The sequence below is a fragment of the Giraffa tippelskirchi genome, chromosome 13 (genome assembly GCF_054371585.1).
Source record: "Giraffa tippelskirchi isolate mGirTip1 chromosome 13, T2T-mGirTip1v1.2.pri, whole genome shotgun sequence".
NCBI lineage: Eukaryota > Metazoa > Chordata > Mammalia > Artiodactyla > Giraffidae > Giraffa > Giraffa tippelskirchi.
The window spans coordinates 15,778,149-15,799,715 of NC_137287.1; the positions used below are offsets into that span (position 1 = coordinate 15,778,149).

The window sequence follows — 21,567 nt, forward strand, 5'->3', positions numbered from 1 at the left end:
GGGGATCTTCCTGACCCGGGGATCAAACCTCCATCTCCTGACTTGGTAGGCAGTTTCTTTACCACTGAATCACCTGGGAAGTCAGAAGCCACCTAGAGGTGGAGAGAAAAAAAAAGAAATGAGAACCAGCTGCGAGGGCCCTTTAAATCCCAAGCCCCACCCCTGAGCCTGCCCTGCCGGGAAGTGATCCCCGGGGTTAGGTGCTGGAGTTTCCCGAACTAAGGAGTCTTTTGCAGCCAAGCCACACTTCTGAATGTGAGTACTTCATAAAGGCCCCAAATCCCCAAACCAGTGAGTGGGACCTTGTGTCCCTCAAGTCCCTCTCCAGCTCTGTCGTGCCTTCTTGGGGCTTCAGCTGGGGCAAGTGGTCCGTGAACCAGAACCGAGAGAAGATGGATGGCGGCTTAGTCTTGGGAGGGTTTGTTTTCCTCGTTGGGTTTTTTTTTTTTTTCCTGGCTTCTGAAGTAAAGGTAGATCAACTTGTCACCTTGCCAACACCCCCAGCCCCGAAATCTCAGGCCTTTCTGACTTAACAGCTCCCCCATCGGCAGTAGGGGGCAGAGGAAACCTAACGGGTCCATTTAGACTCCCTCCTCGAGTGAGATTGATCCCTGCTAGACTTATCCTGCCTGTCGCCTTGAGCTCTTAGAATGTGATTTTTTTTTTCCCCTCTCCGTTGAGATTCCTCAACTCGGCAAACATCGAGGTTTTCCCCTCTACCCTGCTCAGGGCTGTGCCAGCTGTGGGCCTTGCAGATCATTTGAGAAATCATTGGCAGAGTAATCTTAAGGAAGGCTTGATTTCCAGAAGACATGGAGTTTGCTGAGCAAGGCTCTGTTTGGTTTTTGTTTTTGATGGGGCGGGGGACAAGGGTGACCAAAGTGAAAAGAGGAAGCTCTATTTTGGACCTACTGTCCTGTAATTCTGGGGATCTTAGAAGCACAGAGGGTAGGGGGGGTAGTAGTAGAAGCAGGTTGTGCCCTCTTCTCTGCTCCATGTCCGGGTGGGCCCCTAGATTTTATGGGGAGAAGGGCTGGCAGTCACGAGGGTGCCAACTGACTCCCAGAAACTTCTGCCTGTCGCCACCCTTGGCACACAGGACACCCGACCTGCCCTGGGGTCAAGGCTTTCTGGGCAGGGCAGCCACCTTGAACGGCTCCTCGGACCTCCTTGTTGGGTGCTGCCTTCCTAGGTTGCAGAGAATACCTTTGCACGGGCACTATCTCCTGAAGAGTACCCAGCCCCACCCAGGTCCTGAAGTCCTGACTCTAGAATCTTACTGACATTTCTGCGTGAGAAGCCACACTACTTCCTGGTTTGGGGCCTCTGCAGACACAGTACCTGGGGTGGAATTCTGGCTCCATCCCTTGATCACTGTGCGATTCTGAGCAAATTCTTTAACTTCTAGGTTCTTTTTTGTGTGTGTGTGAAGTTGCTTAGTCATGTCCGACTCTTTGTGATCCCATGGACTGTAGCCTACCAGGCTCCTCCATCCATGGAATTTTGCAGGCAAGAGCACTGGAGTGGGTTGCCACTTCCTTCTCCAGGGGAATCTTCCTGACCCAGGGATTGAACCCAAGTCTCCTGCATTGCAGGCAGATGCTTTACCATCTCTTGGTCACTGTGTGATTCTGAGCCAATTCTTTTAACTTCTAGGTTCTTAGGAGGATTAAATGAGTTAATTAAAAGCATTTAACACAATACCAGGCCCAAATTAAGTTATTAATGAGTAGGAGGTGTTATAGGGGGAAGGGAGAGGCACTTCCCACAGATAGAAATTCCAGAACCTCGCTCCTGGAAACCTCGTGAAAGTGTTGGTCACTCAGTCGTGTCTGACTCTTTGCAACTCCTTGAACTGTAGCCAGGCTTCTCTGTCCGTGGGATTTCCTGGAAACCTCAGTCCATGGATAGGGGGTGAGGCCTGGGAATCAAGACGACCAGCTGAGTCCTATGATTGGGCGATTTTAGAAAACGTTGATCTGGCTCAGGGGTTCTGAAGCCTGGTTCCTGGGTCACTTCCAATCTAGCTGATCTTTGCTGTCAATGACTGGCATTAATTGGTGACATTTGGGAGTTGTTCTTTTAGTCTCTGAGTCGTATCTGACTCTCTGCAATCTGATGGACACTAGGCCACCAGGCTCCTCTGTCCACAGAATTTCCCAGGCAGGAATACTGGAGTGGGTTGCCATTTCCTTCTCCAGGGGATCATCCCGACCCAGGGATGGAACCCAGGTCTCCAGCATTGCAGGCGGATTCCTTACCCCTGATTCCTTACCCCTGAGCCACCGGGGAAGCCCGCATCTGGGAGGCAGGATAGAAACAGGATCAGCATCAGCCTGAGCTGGCAGAGCTGTTCTGTCCCCAGAACAAGTTGCTGCTCCCCAAAAGTGGCCCAGCAGGGCTAGAGCTTCTCTAAGGTTTTCCTCGGAAGAAAAATTTCCTAAAAACTTTGCTGCTGCTAAAGAAGTGGCTTATGTGAGACAAATTCTCAAGAATTCCCACTCTAGTCCTCTAAAACAGGAAATAATCTCCCTAAATAGGGAAGCTGTTTGGTAAAAACAGCCTCTCTGCAGTCCCTGAGTAATGCGATTCATGAATTACCTAAACAAAGACTAGAATGTTTAAAATCAGTGAAGGGAAGCTGCAAAGATGAGTTCTGTTTGTGTTTGAGTTTTCTGTGTTTTTTCCTAAACGTAAGCTTGATAGAGGGCTTCCCTGGTGGCTCAGTGGTAAAGAATCTTTACCTGCAAAGCAGGAGACGCAGGTTTGATACCTGGGTTGGGAAGATCCCTTGGAGAAGGAAATGGCTACCCGCTCCATATTCTTGCCAGGAAAATCTCATGGATAGAGGAGTCTGGCAGGCTACAGTCCATGAGGTGGCAAAAGAGTTGGACACGACATAGCAACTAAACAACAAATCCACTACAAACAAAACTTGATAGAGGTGGGAGGCAATGGGCACCAAGGCTGTCTCCACCCTTTCCTCCAACCTCAGGCCTGCTCATGGCTTGGGACCAGGGGACTTGAGCGTTGGCTGGGGGGCTACTTGGACCTGGGGGTGAGGGGCTGGGAGAATACATGAAACTTTCTGTATTTGAGGAACAGTTTGCCATCTGGATTGACCTTCCTCCTAGCCACCCTTCATTGAGCTCCTGCTGTGTATGAGACATAATCCAGTCTCTAACCCCTTTAACCCCAGGAAGCAGTCACTTTTATTCCCACTTCAGTCTAGGAGAGTAAGGCTCAGAGGCTAGCAGGTGGCCCAAGATTGTATTGGCAGAGACAGACCTCAGTCCTTTCTGTATATTAGAGTCAATGGAAGAGCTTTTACATATACCAGTGCTTGGACCCCACCCCTGACCAGTTAAATCTATTTCCAGAGACAGATGGTTTTAAGAAATATCCAGGTGATTCTAATGTACAGTCACGCAGGGTTGAGAGGCTGTTACAGAGCAGAGCTGCTCATACTTTATGCCCAAATCATTGGGGATCTAGTTAAAGAGCTGACTGATTGAGCAACTCACAGGTCAGGAGAACCCAAGATGCCGCGTTATTAACAAGCTTCCAGGTGATGCTGTTGCTCCTGTTCGCTGCAGCCCCATACCTCATGTGGCTGGTCGACTAGGCATCTGCTATTTAAGATTCACAGCCATTCACAATTGACCCTGAAAATCGGACCTGTAATGACTCATTTATTAAATTTTGCTATAGCATGTTTACTCTTGAGCCAAAAGGGGTCAAGAAATTACCTCTTAACTGAAGGATAAAGCCAGCTTCTTCTCACGGGCTGTTTCGTGTTCTGGTAGTGCAACACTTACTCCTCCCTCCTTTGTCTGTGGGTGCAGCTGTGGGAGCCGCTGGTCTCTGAGACTTTGGGTGAAAGTGACTGGTTCTGGCAGGAGCCTCATGAGACACGAGGGTCAGTGTGATCAGGCCAGTCTGGACATGTACCCAGAGAGCAGCCTAGGGCACAGATTTCAGAAGCAGACACTGAAAGGAAGTCTCAGTGAATTTAGGGAGTTGGGACCAAACTCGGGGCTGGGCAGGACTTTCTAAAGTTCAACATAAAATTGTCTTCTGAGGGCCCTGGTATATTGAAAGTAAAATGCTCCAACTGTACATGTCATCTGGCAAACCACAAAAGTCTGTATTTGATACACAAACATGCTGCCTTAGGTGGTTTCCCTGGATCCCTGAGAGACCCTCTGAGGCTCACTTCTACTTCCGGGGATAGCAAGATTGAAAAGGCAAAGTCTGTTTTGTAGGGGGTGGAGTTTTTTTGTTTGTGCATTGGTGGCACTGTGCAGCATGCAGGATCTTAGTTCCCCAACCAGGGATCCACCTGTGCCCCCTGCATTGGGAGCACAGAGGCTTAACCACTGGACTGCCAGGGAAGTCCTCAAAGCCTGTTCTTGGGTGAACTTAGCAGGTGATCTTAGGTGGAAGGCACAGCTTTGGGGCTGAGGATGTGGTTGACCAGGGAGGTGAGACAGAGTCCCGGTACTGAAACGAGTAGTTGACAAGGGCTTGGCCTCGAAACAAGACAGGAACCCAGCCTGATAAGCTTCAAGGATGATTCTCAGCTGAGTCACTGAGCTGGGCGAGGCTCTCGGCCCCCCTAACTGGGCCCAACTGGGGTGACAGATGGTGGAGAGGCCTCAGCTGTAGGGGGTGAGGGATCGTCCAAAGGAGCCTTTGGAGGCTGTTCCCAGAGCCTGCTTCCCAGTCTTGTGTGGCCTTCTAGCATTCAAGTCTTGTGGGGCCTCCCAGAGCTCTGTGCTCCCCTCAGCTTGCAGCCCTAGCCCTCCCTCTCCCCCATCTGGCTTTCTGGCCAGGCTTCCACTGTGCAGAGAACCAGGAAGAGGCTTCACTAGGCTGTCAGATGCCCCTTGACTATTCTAGGCCCACAGCTGGGGTGACACAAAAACCTGTCACCTTCCTGATCAGTAAACAAATTTAAAGCAGAGATGCTGGGTGGGATAAGGGGCCTATGGTGCTAGGTCACATCCTCCAACTGGATAGGGAGGCTGGGCTTCAGCTGCAGGCCACACACAGTGCTGCTCAGAGCCAGGCTTTGTTCCAAGTGCTTTATAATAAACTCCATTCTCATAGGCTTGGGCTGATGCCCTATCCATCCCAAGTTCATAGTCCAGGAAACGGGAATAGGGAGGGCAAGGGACTTGTCTAAGATCACCCATCCATAATAAGGCTTAGAACCAAGATCCAGGCAGTCCTAGCCAGGGGAGGGGAGATGCTCTTGTGGGGCCCTGTCCCAGGGAATGGAAGCGCAGCTGAGCAGGATGGACAGTAGAGAAGGAAAGCAAAGGCCCAGGTTAAGAGTGGGGAGAGCAGAAAGCCCACACTGGGTTTTCACACACTACCTGAAATCAACAGAAGAGGGAGCTCTGATGTTAGAAAAGTTAAGGGTAATCAACCTGACAAACAGGCAACAGAAAAGTATCAAGACCAAATCCCATACAAAGTTGCAAGAAAAAGAATGCGGAGCAGAGAATCATAGCCCTCTGGATATAGAAAGTGTACCAAGAAAACAGATGAAAACTGTAACCTTTGAAAATGAGGTAAGATTTAGAACATTGGGCTTTCCTGGTGGCTCAGCTGGTAAAGAATCCACCTGCAGTGCTGGAGACCTGGGTTTGATCCCTGGGTTGGGAAGATACCCTGGAGAAGGGAACGACTCCCCACTCCAGTATTCTGGCCTGGAGAATTCCATGGACTGTATAGTCCATGGGGTCGCAAAGAGTAGGACACGACTGAGCGACCTTCACTTTCATTTCACCAGACAAGAAAGTGGCAAATCGGGATTGTAAGTAGCCCCTGGCAGTCTGGCTGAATCCGTGCCCCTAGCACTGCCCTGCATGCCACTGGAGAGACATAGGACCAAGTATTCCATCAGGATGAGAATCTAATGGTGTCAATGACTTCTGTGGCCTTGAACAACTCATCCTCCCTACCTAGGACTCAGCTACTTAGAACTACGCTGTCTATCTGATATTGGGATCAACTAGCCACATATGATTAATTAAAATTTTAGGACACTCTTGCCTTCTGAGATGACCCATATTCTGTCTGTGGAGTGTGTTTCTCTCTAAATAAATCCACTTCTTAAAAAAAAAAAAAAGTTTCTCAGTCACACTGCCACATTTCAAGAGTTTGGTAGCCACAAGCAGTCAGTCCAAAGACCGCACTGATTATTTCCATCATTGTAGAAAGATCTATCAGATGATGCTGAGTTGCAAATTTTTTTTTTTTTGGCTGCGCTGGGTCTTCACTGCTGCACCTAGGCTGCCTCTAGTTGTGGTGAGTGGGGGCTACTCATTGTTGTGGAGCACAGACTCTAGGCACACAGGCTTCAGTAGTTGTGGCTCAGTTGCTCCGCAGCATGTGGGATCTTCCCAGACCAGGGATTGAATCCATGTGCCCCAAGTTGGCAGGCGAATTCTTTACCACTAGACCATTAGGCAGGTCCTGGAAGGTTTTAAACAGGAGCCACACAGGTGATGTGAGTGCATTGGCACAGGGGTAAGACAACAGGGAGTGGTGGGGATTGTGGTTAAGCAGGAAAGCTTGTGACCCATCTAAAGAGCTCAGCAGCTACTTGGCGCTCACCAGTGTGTCACGTGGGAATGTAGGGCCTGGCTCCTCATTCGTCAAGAGAAGCAGGAATCGGCAATTTATAAAAACTTACAATTTCTAAACAGAAGAAATTTTGCAGATTGTGTGGATCAAGTAAAACTCTTGGGCCTCGCCTTCATTCTATAATTTTGTGGCTCCTGCCTCTGTTTCCCATGTCAAGCCACTCTCCCTTCCTCCTTCTCACTTCCCATTTCTTTCTCACCCAGGTTGAAAACTAGATGAACGGTGGAGTAGATGGGTACCACTCCTTTTTGGTGGTGGCTTCAAAAATGTTGGACTGGGACTTCCCTGGTGGTCCAATAGTTAAAACCCCTCACTTCCAATGCAAGGGGCGCAAGCTTGATCCTTGGTCAGGGAACTAAGATCTTGCATGCTGCACAGTGTGGCCAAAAAAAAAATTTTTTTTTAATTGGACCAAAGTCTCAGGGCAAGGCTTTGAATTCTCTAGTAAATTAGATTCCTTTTGTGTGATTCCAGGGGACATGTCCAAAGTTCAAGGCATGCTGAAGGCAGGACTGGGGTTTAGGTAGGCAGTGTGACATTCCTGAACAGGCCGAGCACTGGATGTAACCACCCAGGATTCAGAAGCAGGTAGGGTGGGGGTGGACGGAGTATTCATTTACTCCCTTTATCCTTCCCACCCGCCCCTACCTGTGATGGCAGGGAGTCATGGGTGGCAGCAGACCAGAGAGAAGTGGGGAGGAAAGGACTAGAATACTTTGGTATTGCTAATCCGGCATCAGTTCCATCAGGGGTCCCTTCCTTGAGAGGTGGCTCATATCTGAACAGTTCATCAGGATTGCCTACCATGCAAATATTCTCAGGATATGGGCTAATGTTTGCATACAGCTGGGGCCCTCAGGATCCCCTGAGATAAAGGATCCTGCCCCCTGGAGAAGCCAGGGAGCTCCTCAGAGCCTCTGCCCCCACCCCCACCGTACTGGGGGAAAACCCCCACAGCTCCGCCAGAGGCTGACCACCTTTCCCAGCTCAATGCACTTCTGCCTCCTCCACACTGAGGGTTGGATATGGGGGAAGTTTTGATCTGAAGCCTCCTCCAGGGGAGTTCCCTGCTGGTCCAGTGGTTAGGACTTGGTGCTTTCACTGCCACGAGCCCGGGTTCTATCTCTGGTGGGGGAATTAAGATCCCACAAGCTGCGCTGCGTAGGAAGCTTGAGGGAGGTAAAGTTGATGGGAATGAGGGAAAAGAGCAGAAAACCGTGGGTTTCTGTGGTTAACTACATCAAGCATCTCTCAACAGAGATGAGGTCCGGACGGGCTGCCCTGGTGGGAAGAAAGGAAGAAGTGGGTGGGGGTTGGTAAAGGATGGAATAACCTGAGTTGAAGGAAGAAGGGCCCATTCCCCCATCACCCCAAGAAGTCTTCACGTCAGCCTCATCCCAAGCCCCCTGGACTCACCTTTTGTCTTCTGCCCACCTCTGTCACTCTGCTGCCCTGGGCTCAGGAGTCACCATGGTGATGGAAGAGTCCATCATCCGCATCCCGCCGTACCACTACATCCACGTGCTAGACCAGAATAGCAACGTGTCCCGCGTGGAGGTCGGGCCAAAGACTTACATCCGGCAGGACAATGAGAGGTGGGTGGCCAGCACTGGGCCGTGGGGACACCCGGGGCCAAGGAGGGCCTGGGAGTCTGGCTGCTTTGATCGTCCATCTCCTCCTCCCTGTTCCGAGCAAGACTGGCATTGGCTCGGGTCACAGGAAGCTGTCTCTCCCATTCGCTGCCTCCTTCGGGACTGGGGACAGGGGTCTGAGTCCTCATACTGCTTCTCACCCTCCAACAGGATCCTGTTCACCCCTGTGCGCATGGTGACGATCCCCCCACGGCACTACTGTATGGTGGCCAACCCGGTGGCTCGGGATGCCCAGGGCACCGTGCTGTTTGATGTCACAGGACAAGTGCGGCTCCGCCACGCGGACCTAGAGATCCGACTGGCCCAAGATCCCTTCCCCCTGTACCCAGGGGAGGTGCTGGAGAAGGTACCCGGCTCATCTTCCCCGTACCCACTCTCTGTGTCCTGCCACCTTGACCTAGGGCTCAGCACTGCTTCTGGAGGGAAAGCAAATTGGGGTGTTGGGAGGGGGTGAGGATGGTAGGGGACATTTGCTGGTTCTCAATGGGACAGAATTGACTGGATGCCCCCTCCCTCACCTTCCCCAAATACCCTCTTCCTCTTCACACGCCCATGTCAGACCTTTGGGAGCTGTTGGCCTATCTCACCACCTAATCTTCAGGCTCCAGAGCCTGCCCAAAGCTCCTGGCCAGTCTGGCACTCAGTGACTTGTGCTGAGAGTAAGCATTCATTCCCTCAGACGGTCTCAGGCGCCAGTGGGCCAGGACAGCAGTGGCGGACCAGGTGAGGCCCTGGCACCTGTGGTTGTTCCACGACAAGGCATCGCAGACCTGAAGTACCAGCTGGGCCCTCGTCTGTGTTGCCCTCCGGCCCTGGGTCTGAGAGAGAGGACACCCCACCTTCATTTCTGTGACATTTCTTCACCTTCACTTCCCTCAGGAGTCCCCTCTACTAAAGAGTGCTGCTTCTCTTCTGCGCTGGGTCTGATGACCATGAGGCAACCTTGAAAACAAAGCCTCATGCTTCAGATATGCCCGTCAGCAGTTTATACCTTCCCACCTCCTCCTATTTCCTGAGTGCCCCAGTGCACCCTGGGCTATGAGATATTCACCTACTCAGCTTCCCTGATGTTTCTCCCACAATGCCCAGCAAGCCCTCTACCCAATCTCCCACATGGATTTCTAGTTCTAAACAAGATCTGAGCACTTCTGCAGAAGAAAGCACGTCCTTGGCCCTCAGCCGTGGCGTCAACTCCATCTTAACTCTTGGCTCTGTCAACCGCGTCTCAGCTCTTCAGGCCAGATGGCTCTGGGACCACCCCTGTCTTATACATTCCACTTGGAGTCGTCTTTGGGGATGTGGAGAGATTGATGCTGTGGACTCTGATCTTGAGGGTCTCAGTTGGCGTCCAGGGGTCACAGCTCTGAGTACTCCATGACTCGTGCCTTCTTCCCCTGTTAGGACATCACTCCGCTGCAGGTGGTTCTACCCAACACTGCCCTCCATCTTAAGGCGCTACTGGATTTTGAGGATAAGAATGGACAGAAGGTGGTAGCAGGAGATGAGTGGCTATTTGAAGGACCTGGTAAGTGTTTTCCTATCCAGCCGGGTTTGGGGTCAGAGGCTTCCTGACTTCTCATTAGGGCCATGATATCTTCTGACCTTCAAACCCCACCTCCCCCATCTTCCCTTCCCAGGCACATATATCCCTCAGAAGGAGGTGGAGGTCGTCGAGATCATTCAGGCCACGGTCATCAGGCAGAACCAGGCCCTGAGGCTGAGGGCCCGGAAGGAATGCTTGGACAGGGATGGCAAGGAGCGGGTGACAGGTGGGGTCTTGAAGCGTTGTTCACAGGGGTGGGGCAGGCTGAGCCTTGACTTGCAGGGGTAAGTGGGGGAGGTTGGGGGCTAGCTGCCTTTAGCCTGGAGGAGGTGCTTCGCTGGTATCTCTTGTCAGCTGTTGGGGGCTGCCTCATGCTGCTTCCCCCACTAACCTGACCCGGATCCTGTTGACATGGCTTTCCCTTTCTCCGACTCTATTGTGAGCTGGGTCTGTCTCTAGATCAACAAAGCAGGTGTTTATATTGTTGCTGTGCCTGTGTGTGCTCAGTCCTGTCTGACTCTTTGCAACCCCAGGGACAGTAGCCCGACAGGCACCTCTTTGTCTATGGGATTTTTCCAGGCAAGAATACTGGAGTGGGTTGCCATTTCCTCCTCCAGGGGATCTTCCCAACCCAGGGACTGAACCCAGGTCTCCTGCAGTGCAGTTGGATTCTTTATTCTCTGAGCCACCAGAGAAGTCCTTCTGCCCATTTTAGGGGAAGAAAACAAGCTGATCTCTGGAGCTTAGAGAAGGCCTAGAGGGTACTAGCATAGCAACAACTTGGATACTTGGAAGGACTTTTTTTTTTTTTTTAATCTGTCTGAGGTAGGGGTTGCTTTTCCTCTGGCCTCAAAAAGGGAAAAGAAGGACTCTGTCAGGCCCTTGAGCCTGGGGGCAATGATCTCAAACTGGTGTGTATAGCCCTGCAGGTGCCTTTTATCTAGGCTGCAGGAAGGGGCAGCTGGGGAGCAGGCTGGGTGACTTTTGACCTTTGCCTCTCCTCCCCGGCCCAGGAGAAGAATGGCTGGTCCGCTCTGTGGGTGCCTATCTCCCGGCAGTGTTTGAGGAGGTTCTGGATGTGGTGGATGCTGTGATCCTTACAGAAAAGGTCTGTGCTCTGGGGGACCCTGGGTGGGAGATTCTCGGAGGGGCAGAGAACGGTGGCAGAAAATAAGATCACCTGAGGAGTGTCCCGGGTCACTGGAAAGGGTTTAAGAAATCCTCCTGGGTTGGTAGACACTGTGACTCAGACCTGGAGCATTTAGTGGCCGGTGGGGTTCCCAGATCCCCCGAGGAAGTTAGTTGGAGGTGGGTTTATTGAAACCCCCCCTACCCCTTGACATCTCGCTCTCCAGACAGCCCTGCACCTTCGAGCTCTGCAGAACTTCCGAGACGTGAGAGGGGTGACCCGCCGCACTGGGGAGGAGTGGCTGGTGACCGTGCAGGACACGGAGGCCCATGTGCCAGATGTCTACGAGGAGGTGATGGGGGTCGTGTCCGTCACCACCTTAGGCCCCCACAACTACTGTGTGATTCTCGACCCGGTTGGACCGGATGGCAAGAACCAGCTGGGGCAAAAGCTTGTGTTCAAGGTAAGTGCCTCCCCCTCGCCCAGAGGGGAATGGCCTGAGGCCCTGGACCCTTGTCCCTTCCCTCCTCTCACCCCAGGTACACGTTTTAGAAACATGAAGCTTGTTTCAGCTCCCTCTGTGCACACTTGCCTCTCTCTCTTGAGATACAGTGTCACTGATCTTTCTGGCAATCCCTGACCTCAGGTTACCCACAACCTCTTCCCGGAGCACCTCCCTGACCACCGTGAATGCAGACCCAAAAACACTCTCTCATATTTCACGTCTCTCTCTTCTGGAAACTTTGTCATCCTGCATCAGACAAATCTCTTGGTTTACCCTTCTCCCCATCCTCTACCTCATCCCTTCTTGGAATTATATGTGGGGCTACCAGAGCTGGGCAGGCCTCTCCTATGACAGTCATAGATATTTGGGGCTTTGGGAGGTGTATGGTCTCTGTTGTGCTTAGTTCTAATGTTATGCCATGAAAGCAACGTAGATTGTCTTTTTTTTTTTTTTTTTAATCACAAAATAATTGCTTTACAGTATTGTGTGGCATAGACATCTTGTAAATGAACCAGTGCTGCTGTGTTCCTGTAACGTTTTATTTGCAAAAACAAGAGGCAGAAAGAATAGAAACAACTCAAATGTCCATCAGTTGATGAATGACTGAAAAATATGGTATAGCCATTCAGTAGCATGTCAATCAAAAGGATAAGATAATCTTTCTGGGGTGGAGGACACTCATGTTCTTGAGATAATTCAAAAACATAAAAATCAAAAATGAGGTTCTAATATGTCCTACAACATGGATAAACTTGAAAGCATTATGCTAGGCAATAGAAGCCAGGCATAAAAAGACCACTTTTTGTATGATTCCATTTATATGAAATGTCCAGTGTAGGTAAATCCACATATGGTGGTTGGGATAGGGATGGGTAGTAACTACTACTGTATACAGAGTTTCTTTTCAGGATGATAATGTTCTGCGATTAGGGAGTAGTGTTGTTGGGCAACTCTGGATATACCAAAGCAACTGAATTGTATACTTTAAATAGGTGTATTTTATAATATGGGCTTTCCAGGTGGCGCTAGTGGTAAAGAACCCACCTACCAACGCAGGAGACATGAGAGAAATGGGTTCAGTCCCTGGGCCGGGAAGATCCCGTGGAGAAGGGCATGGCAACCCACTCCAGTATTCTTGCCTAGAGAATTCCATGGACAGAGGAGCCTGGCAGGCTACATACAGTCCATACAGTTGTAGAGTCAGCCATGACTGAAGTGACTTAGCACATGGGCACACATTTTATAATATATGGGTTTTATCTCAAATATATATTTACATTGTATTATGTTATATTAAAAAATAGTTAGCAGGCCATATTTGGTCCAAAGATCAGAGATGGTAAACTCTGTACTACATCACCCCAAGGGAACAAAGCGTGGGAGAAATAAAGCAATAATAGCTTAATTCTTAACTATTGAGTTTGTGATAACCCAGACCTTGACACTTCACAGAATCTTTCCAGGGCAGGTTTGGCCACATCTACAGGCATTTGTGAAGAGCCTCAGCCTAAATAAACGATTTGCTGTATGATGGAGTGGGGGGGTGGGGGGGGCTTTGGCAGGTGGGTGCAGGGGCTTCTTTCCTCAACAGAAGCCCACGATCACCCAGGCCTGAGGGAGGTACCAGCAGAGGGCGCCACAGTCCTGGGAGACGACGGCTCCTGACCCCACTTCTCCCTACCAGGGAGAGCAGTCTTTCTTCCTCCAGCCCGGGGAGAAGCTGGAACGAGGCATCCAGAATGTGTACGTGCTGTCGGAGCAGCAGGGGCTGCTGCTGAGGGCCCTGCAGCCCCTGGAGGAGGGGGAGGGCAAGGAGAAGGTCTCCCACCAGGCTGGGGACCACTGGCTCATCCGTGGACCCCTGGAGTATGTGCCGCCCGCCAAGGTGGAGGTGGTGGAAGAGCGTCAGGCCATCCCACTGGATGAGAACGAGGGCATCTACGTGCAGGATGTCAAGACCGGAAGGGTAACTTCGGAGGGGTGGGCACCGTCACTGCCGGGTGGGCGTGGTGGCGGCTTGGTCTGGGCGAGTGGATGACGCGGATGGGGAGGTGTGCAGTGGAGGTGACAGAAGGGGCTCCACAGCATTGCTGGCAGCATCCGAGCCAGCTGGCTGCAAAATACCAGGGCATTTTCTGGAGTTCTTGCCTTCCCTTTGCCTTAAATGGTTGTTTAGTCGCTCAGTCGTGTCCGATTCTTGCGACCCCATGGACTGTCGCCCACCATGGCTCCTCTGGCCATGGGAATTCCCAGGCAAGAATACTGGAGTGGGCTGCCATTTCCTTCTCCAGGGGATCTTCCCAACCCAGGGATCAAACCCACGGATCTAACCCACATCTCCTGCATGGCAGGTGGATTCGTTACCATCTAGTCACCAGGGAAGCCCTTGTCTTAGTTAATTTTAGATGTTAGCATTCCTGAGCAAGAAGATGAACCAGATTTGAGGATGTGGACTCAACCCCCAAGGCATCTAGATCTGGCCTCTGGCATAAAGGTCTGACTGGGATGTGGCATAGGAACAGTATGACCCCACCTGCCTCACACACCCTTTTCCTGGTGGAATCCCTCCTCTTTGCCTGTCACCTAAACCTTGATCTTGGTTTGACCGAGGACCACATCTCCAGCCTCTTTTAGGACTCCAACCTGCAAGTCGAGTTCAGAATCCCAGGAAATTTTAGTGTGTGTGAACTATTTCCTAGGATTACATCTGTCCCTGGGATGCCCTCCAAGCTGCCCTATGAAGGAAAATTCGAGAACAATATCGGAACTTAACTATATGCCAAATTCTTGGCGCTACACATGCAAGATGTCATTCATTCTTCCACCCTACCCTCCATTTTGCAGATAAGGAGCAGGAGTGGGGGCAGATAGCTGCCCAAGATGACCGAGCTCGCAGAGCGCAAACTTGCACGCAGCCTCCTTCCAGAGGCCACGTTTAACCAGGATGCTGTCCTGCCTCCTGGATCACTTCCTCTTTAGGGCTGCCAGGTGGGTCTCTCTTCATCTTCCCTTCGCTGGTGACATCCCTCCTCATCTTCCAGGTGCGAGCTGTGATTGGGAGCACCTACATGCTGACCCAGGACGAAGTCCTGTGGGAGAAGGAGCTGCCTCCGGGGGTGGAGGAGCTGCTGAACAAGGGGCAGGACCCTCTGGCCGACAGGGGTGAGAGGGAGACATCCAAGACCCCTAAGCTCTCCGCTCCCCGGAATAAGACCCGCGTGGTCAGCTACCGTGTGCCGCACAATGCCGCAGTGCAGGTGTATGACTACCGGGAGAAGAAAGCCCGGTGAGCAGCGGCCTGGGGGGCTGTGCCGTCAGGGGGCTGTGGCGGGAATGTCTCTCCAGGCCTCTGACCCCTGGCTCTCTCTGCAGCGTGGTCTTCGGGCCAGAGCTGGTGTTGCTGGGTCCTGAAGAGCAGTTCACGGTGTTGTCCCTCTCAGCTGGGCGGCCCAAGCGTCCCCACGCCCGCCGCACGCTCTGCCTGCTGCTGGGGCCCGACTTCTTCACCGACGTCATCACCATCGAGACAGCGGACCATGCCAGGCTCCAGCTGCAGCTTGCCTACAACTGGTAAGGGGCCCCAGGGAGATGGGGCCCCGGGGGGGCACCCTGAGGAGGAGAGAGATGCCTCCTCAAGTGCTGAGCCCACAATCAGGGCGGAGCGCCCGGCACCATGCTGTGCTCAAGGGGCAAACCCAGGGGTCCATGCAAATGCAGTCTGATGCTGGAGGGGAACGACAGGGAAGATGTGGGCTCGCCTGGAGCAGGATTTGGATGGACGTAAGTGGAAGACACTCACCAGCTAAACTCCCAGTGGGAATTCAGCCAAACAAGGTTTTAAAAAGACTGTGTGTCTCTGTGTGTGCTGGGACGATCAGGTGGTCAAGAGCAAGTGCGCTGAGGCCAACAGGTATACCACTTGCTAACCACAAGCTGGGCAACCACTGGGTGCTTTCCACAGGTTGCCAGTCTGTAAAATAACAGTGTAACTATCAATTTTGTGGGGCTGTGGACAGGATGCTATGAGAACTAGAACAGGGACCCGTCTGTGTTTAAAGCTCAAATGGCAGTGATGCGAGTTAGTGGAGAGAAAAGTCAGACCCAGAAGCAGTGCTTGACAGCTTCCAAGCACACCTTCCTCACTTCTTGGCTGAGTGACTGGGACCGTGACAAAGGCAGCTAGCTGGGCACTGGCGTCTTTGGGGGCATGCAACATGACAAACTGAGGGTGCATGGTTCCAGGAGCCACACCACCTGGGTTCAACTTTCTGGCTTGGGAGGACCTGCTGTGTGACTTAGAGTCTGTCACTTAACCTCTCTGGACCTCAGTCGCCTTGTCTAAAAAATAAGGATAATGCTCATTCCCACCAAATAGGGTGGCTGAGTGAATGAAATGGGAACGTGTAAGTTTCTTAGGACTTTACCTGATACATAGCAGATGCTAATTAGCATTCTCTGTTGTGAGACCCTGCCTAAACCACAGAAGGTGGGTGTCAATGTCCTTTTTTGAAGACAAGAGAGCTGTCTTTGCTCACAGGCACTTCGAGCTGAGTGACCGGAAGAACCCCCAAGAGACGGCCAAGCTTTTCTCAGTGCCCGACTTTGTGGGTGACGCCTGCAAGGCCATCGCATCTCGGGTGCGGGGGGCTGTGGCCTCCGTCACCTTTGATGACTTCCATAAGAACTCGGCCCGCATCATTCGCACTGCTGTCTTTGGCTTTGAGACCCAGGAAACCAAGGGGCCTGACAGCAGGGCTCTGCCCTTGCCCCGGGACCGGGCCGTCTTTCCCCAGAACGGGCTGGTGGTCAGCAGTGTGGATGTGCAGTCAGTGGAGCCCGTGGACCAGAGGACCCGGGACGCCCTGCAGCGCAGCGTCCAGCTGGCCATCGAGATCACCACCAACTCCCAGGAGGCAGCTGCCAAGTGAGTGTGGCCTGGGGGCCTGGCTGCCCATGATGCCCACTGTGGGCCCTGCCACTCACAGGTCCCCGCCTCTTGCCCACTGCCAGGACCCCAGGGACACGGCGCCCCTGGTGGTCAGCCTGCTGTCCCCCTTACCCAGCAGATAGCCTGGGCCACTGAAAGTGGAATAGATGCTACCTCTGCTTCTGTGGCTCCTCACCTTGCTGGTGCTGGAACCCAGATTTGTTTCCACGGCCTTCCAGGCACTCTGGGGTCCAGCCCTGCCTCCCCCACCTCGCCTTCCTGCCTTCTCCCAGGGCTCATGTGCTCCAGGCCCATAGCTCCTTTCTGCTCTTCAAGGTGGGAACTCAGCTGTGCATTTCAGGCCTTCTGCACTGGCTGCTCCCTCTGCCCAGAGTGTTCTTCTGCACTTGAGGGCAGGTTCCTCTTTCTGGCCTCCAGAGTTCACCTCCTTGGAGAGCCCTTTTCTTTCTACCCCAACTAAAGCAGCGCCCTCTTTGCCTGGTCATGTTATTGTAGCAGCCATTTTTTAAAGAGCTTGTCACTGTCTGAAGTCATCTTTGTTCACTTGTTTTTTTCTCCCCACTGGAAGGTAAGTCGTGTGAAAGCAGGGTCATGGCCATGTGCCACTGCCCCTAGAACCACGCCTGGTTCACATAATATTCATGCTGCTCTTTCATTTGCACGTCGAGGGCCTCTCATAGGCCAGTGCTCCCGGCCCTTGGAGTTCCTGTTCTGGCCCCACCCCCAGCATCTTACCTGTCCCCTCTCCCACCCAGGCACGAGGCTCAGAGACTAGAACAAGAAGCCCGTGGCCGGCTTGAGAGGCAGAAGATCTTAGACCAGTCAGAAGCTGAGAAAGCTCGCAGAGAACTCTTGGAGCTGGAGGCCCTGAGGTGGGGGGAGAACTGGCAGAAAAGATGGCAGAGGGTCTTGGAAGAGCAGCTGGTGGGGGGAATGTGTGTGTGTGTGTGTATGTATATGTGTGCATGTGTGTTCACTCATGCTGCCATAGCATAAGTCAAGGGTAGAGGAGGGTGGGGCTGGGCTTCCTCCTGGGTCTCCCCGACTTCTCTGCACCGCCCTCAGCACCGCGGTGGAGAGCACCGGGACTGCGAAGGCGGAGGCCGAGTCCCGAGCCGAGGCAGCGCGCATTGAGGGAGAGGGTGCTGTGCTCCAGGCCAAGCTCAAGGCAGAGGCCTTGGCCATTGAGACGGTGAGTCGGGGAGATGCCCGTGAAAGGGTGTGGCCTTGGGGTCTGGACGAGGCCTGATCACTGCGGTCTCTGAAACCATATGGGACACCAAGTACCCTAACAGAAAGCCCCATTCAAGTGTTTTGTGGTTTGTGAAGTCCTTTGCCCTGTTTCCATTCACCTGATACCTGCTTTGAAGGTAAAGGTAGTAATTACCCATCTTACAGATATGCGTTCCCACACTGGCCAGCTTTGTGCTAGGTATGTTGTGTTTTTACAGGCAAGATCTTGAAATTCCATTATGGGTAGGAATTCTCTCCATTTTACAGAGGGAACTGAGTCTTGGATTAAGGAGTTCCCAGGGGTCAAAAGGAGAAGAGGGCGGCAGAGGCTGAGATGGTTAGCATTACCAACTCAGCAGATATGAATTTGAGCAAGCTCCGGGAGATAGTGAAGGACAGGGAAGCCTGGCATGCTGCAGTCCATGGCATCACAGAGAGTCAGACACCACTTAGTGACTGAACATACACAGGGATCACTAGTTGAAACATGGCCTAGGCAGGGTTCACTCCTAACTGATAAGTTTCCTGTTCCATCCTTTCCATCCGAGGCCCCTCAGGCTATCTGGCTAGGTGACTTGCTAGATACGTCCAGGGGCCACCCGATCAAAAGAATGCTGGGTTTTCCCTTTCCAGGAAGCTGAACTTGAGCGGGTAAAGAAAGTGCGAGAGTTGGAGCTGGTCTACGCCCGGGCTCAGCTGGAGCTGGAAGTGAGCAAGGCCCAGCAGCTGGCTGAGGTGGAGGTGAAGAAGTTCAAGCAGATGACAGAGGCCCTGGGGCCCAGCACCATCAGGGACCTGGCTGTGGCAGGGCCGGAGATGCAGGTGAGAGTGGGGGAGAGGGTACAGGTGTGGGCGTGTGTGGATGTCTGTGCATGTGGATGTGTGTCTTGGGACCATGTTTGGAGCCAGGAAGACAGAGCCAGGGAGGCAAAGACTTCTAGAGAGATGTCAGGGACAGATACAAGAGGAGGTGGTGGCTTAGACTCCCTATGTATGCCCTGTTCTGATCCACATCATTTGAGCATGGGGTCATATTGGGCACTGTACTCGATTCAGTGAGCTCCTAGGAGGGCGGTAAACTGATGGAATGTCAATCCATGACAAGTTGCTTCAAAAAAAAAGTCAAACAGGGCGATATGGAGAAGGGGGAGGAGAGGCTGCAGGTTAGCTGGGTAAGGGGGGTGCCCCTCTGAAGAGGGGATACTCAAGTTCTGCAGAGTTGATGAGGGCTTCCCAGCAGAGGCTCCAAGGTACATTTAAGGAACAGAAAGCTCTGGATGGCTGCCACCTGGCAGGTGAAGGGCGGGGAGTGCTGAGCTCCCGGAGGCAGCGGCAGGCAGTGGCCAGAGCTTCAAGGTTCTTGAGGCCTGGAAGAGGATGAAACCCTCAGGCTCCCCTTATGGTCCTCACTTGTCACTGAATAGTCCTACGAGGATGGCTTGGGCAGCAGCTTCAATGTGAGGGCCGAGAACAGGGCAGTCCCCCTCCGAGAGAGGCGGCCAAGGGGATGAGAGAAGGGACTAGGGTCTGACTGCGTTTTCACCTGCCTCTTGCTCCTTCCAGGTAAAACTGCTCCAGAGCCTGGGCCTAAAATCAACCCTCATCACCGATGGTTCCACGCCCATCAACCTCTTCAACACAGCCTTGGGTTTGCTGGGGCTCGGGGCTGAGGCCCAGCCCCCAGCCAAGAAGCCCACTGTGGGGCCCAGAGTCCAAGAGGGCTTGCTTCCTATCTCCACTGCTGCCCCTCTAACTCTTGGAAACAGCCAGGTTGTGCCTTAGCTCTGTACTGCACTGACAAATAAAACTGACACTTCTGGGCATTTAAAACCCTCTTCTGTTACCTTCAGTCTGTTATCACAAGGGAGCTTAATGGTGGTGGGAAGAGATACCTCTGAAATCTTGATGGTTACTACAGGCCACCCTCATCTGGAAATGGAGAGGAAATTTAAGACAGGGAGAAGACTAACCCAAAGTCAGGCTAATGGGAAGGTGGGCCTAAAGTCCCTCTCGGCAGCCAGACTATCCTTTTGGCAGTCAGCTCACCTAGATGCCCGCAGGGGGAGATGATGATGCCACAGGTGAGAGGATGAAGCCTGTACCTCTTGGGTTGGCTTCTGCGCCATCTCTTCTCAGTACCATTTCCTTCAGGAGCCCAGTTTGGCCAGGGCGTTCTGGAGTCCTAACCCACCGTCTGTGGGTACATCCATCCCAGCTTCTCCACCTCCTGCACTTGGAGGCTTTATCTGGCGCCACCTGCTGGTCAAACCGCGCAACTGCACATGGCGCTGTGCACCCATCCCTTCTCAGAGGGGGGCGTCAGATCTGAGAGGAAGATGGTACAGTGGGGCCTTAGGAACCGTAGCCACCTCCCTGGTCTTCTGATTTGGGTTCTTTGGAGCATCAAGGAAGAGCTAATAAGCCCTTATTTGGGGGAAGGATCCAGGCACAATCAATATGGGCACACAGGTAGAGGCTGCAAAGTATACCAGCCCTCCTGCACAGGTAGATCTGTAGGTGCCAGGCCTGCCTGGGCTCTGCCGAGGAGGCAAAAAGATGCCTAGGTAGAGAAGCTTGGGTGTCTAGCTGTGCAACAAGAGAACCCAACCTCCCTGATCTTTTCCTCATTTGTGAAATGAGCCAGCATTTCCCCTACTGAGCAGTTAGCCGCTCAGTTGTGTCTGACTCTTTGAGACCCCATGGACTGTAGCCCACCAGACTCCTCCATCCATGGAATTCTCCAGGCAAGAATACTGGAGTGGGTAGCCATTCCCTTCTCCAGGGGATCTTCCCAACCCAGGGATTGAACTGGAGTCCCCTGCATTGCAGGGAGATTCTTTATGATGCTTTTTTTTAAAGGGTCTTATTCCTTTCCCCACACTGGGACCTGTCCCATGAGCTCTTGTCTCCTGCCTTGAGTTGCACTGGTAACCAATGGCTCCACTCAGGTCTGAACTGGTTGGGGCCGGAGCTGTCTGTTTAGCCCATAGCACTTGGTGGTGCTGTCTCGGTGCTGGTAGAACAGACAAGCGAGTTAGCTCATCCACCTCTCCTTCCTGCAAACCCCCTACATCTTCCCTGAGGAGAGGCAACTAACTCAAAGCTCTTCATCCAGTACCTGGTACGTGCTGTGTTAGCACTGTTTATAGCCAAGGGCCTCTGGGGAGAAGTAACAGCAGATAAGGTTACTCAAGGAGGGTAAGTTCCTTCCTGTCTTGGCCATGGCTCCCATGGCCACCCTTTGACATTGTCATTACTAATAACCACACCACCTCTGAAATCAACTTCTCACCTTCCAACAACCATTCCTCTACTCCAGGGTTCAGTGACCTTGATCTCAACCACTTTCTCAGTGTTGAACCCCACACCCTTTTCATTTCAGTTTCGCCCAGCCTACATTTTGTTGCCTATTCTGTAACTCATTATCACTCAAAACTTCCTTCAGAAACGGGAACCCTCCTACACTGCTGGTGGGTATATAAGTTGGTGCAGACAGTATGGAAAACAGTGTGGAAGTTCCTCAGGAAACTAAAAAACAGAATTAACATATGATCCAGGAATCCCATTTCTGGGCATATATCTGGACAAAACTCTAAATTCGAAAAGATACACACACCCCTATATCTATAGCAGCGTTATTCACAATATCCAAGACCTGGAAGCATCCTAAATGTCCACTGACAGATGAATGGGTAAAGAAGATGTGGTATATATTATACAACGGAATACTACTCAGTCGTAAAAAAGAATGCAATAATGCCATTTGCAACAACATGGATGGAACTAGAGATTATCATACTAAGTGAAGTTAGAGAAAGACAAAATACCATACAATATCGCATATGTGGAATCTAAAATATGACACAAAATGAACCTATCTATGAACCAGAAAGAGACTCA

The 21,567-nt window shown here is 52.1% G+C and overlaps 1 protein-coding gene across 4 annotated transcripts; it reads left to right on the plus strand.

Annotated features, from left to right (window-relative positions):
• The first annotated feature begins 192 nt into the window (after positions 1-192).
• Positions 193-19,497, plus strand: MVP (major vault protein). 4 transcript variants are annotated; one of them, XM_081553099.1, is made up of 15 exons: positions 193-255; positions 8,120-8,306; positions 8,422-8,655; positions 9,711-9,834; positions 9,947-10,078; positions 10,866-10,960; positions 11,208-11,444; positions 13,171-13,452; positions 14,528-14,772; positions 14,859-15,056; positions 16,024-16,410; positions 17,190-17,306; positions 17,500-17,626; positions 18,301-18,489; positions 19,231-19,497. In XM_081553099.1, exons 3-15 carry the CDS (start codon positions 8,482-8,484, stop codon positions 19,447-19,449), a joined length of 2,526 nt encoding a protein of 841 aa, XP_081409225.1. In that variant the 5' UTR covers positions 193-255; positions 8,120-8,306; positions 8,422-8,481; the 3' UTR covers positions 19,450-19,497. The 4 variants fall into 4 exon arrangements, with proteins under 4 accessions (XP_081409225.1, XP_081409223.1, XP_081409224.1 ...); XM_081553097.1 differs by having other exon boundaries at positions 8,120-8,252; positions 8,460-8,655; XM_081553098.1 differs by having other exon boundaries at positions 8,120-8,252; positions 8,460-8,655; positions 13,180-13,452.
• The last annotated feature ends 2,070 nt before the right edge of the window (positions 19,498-21,567 follow it).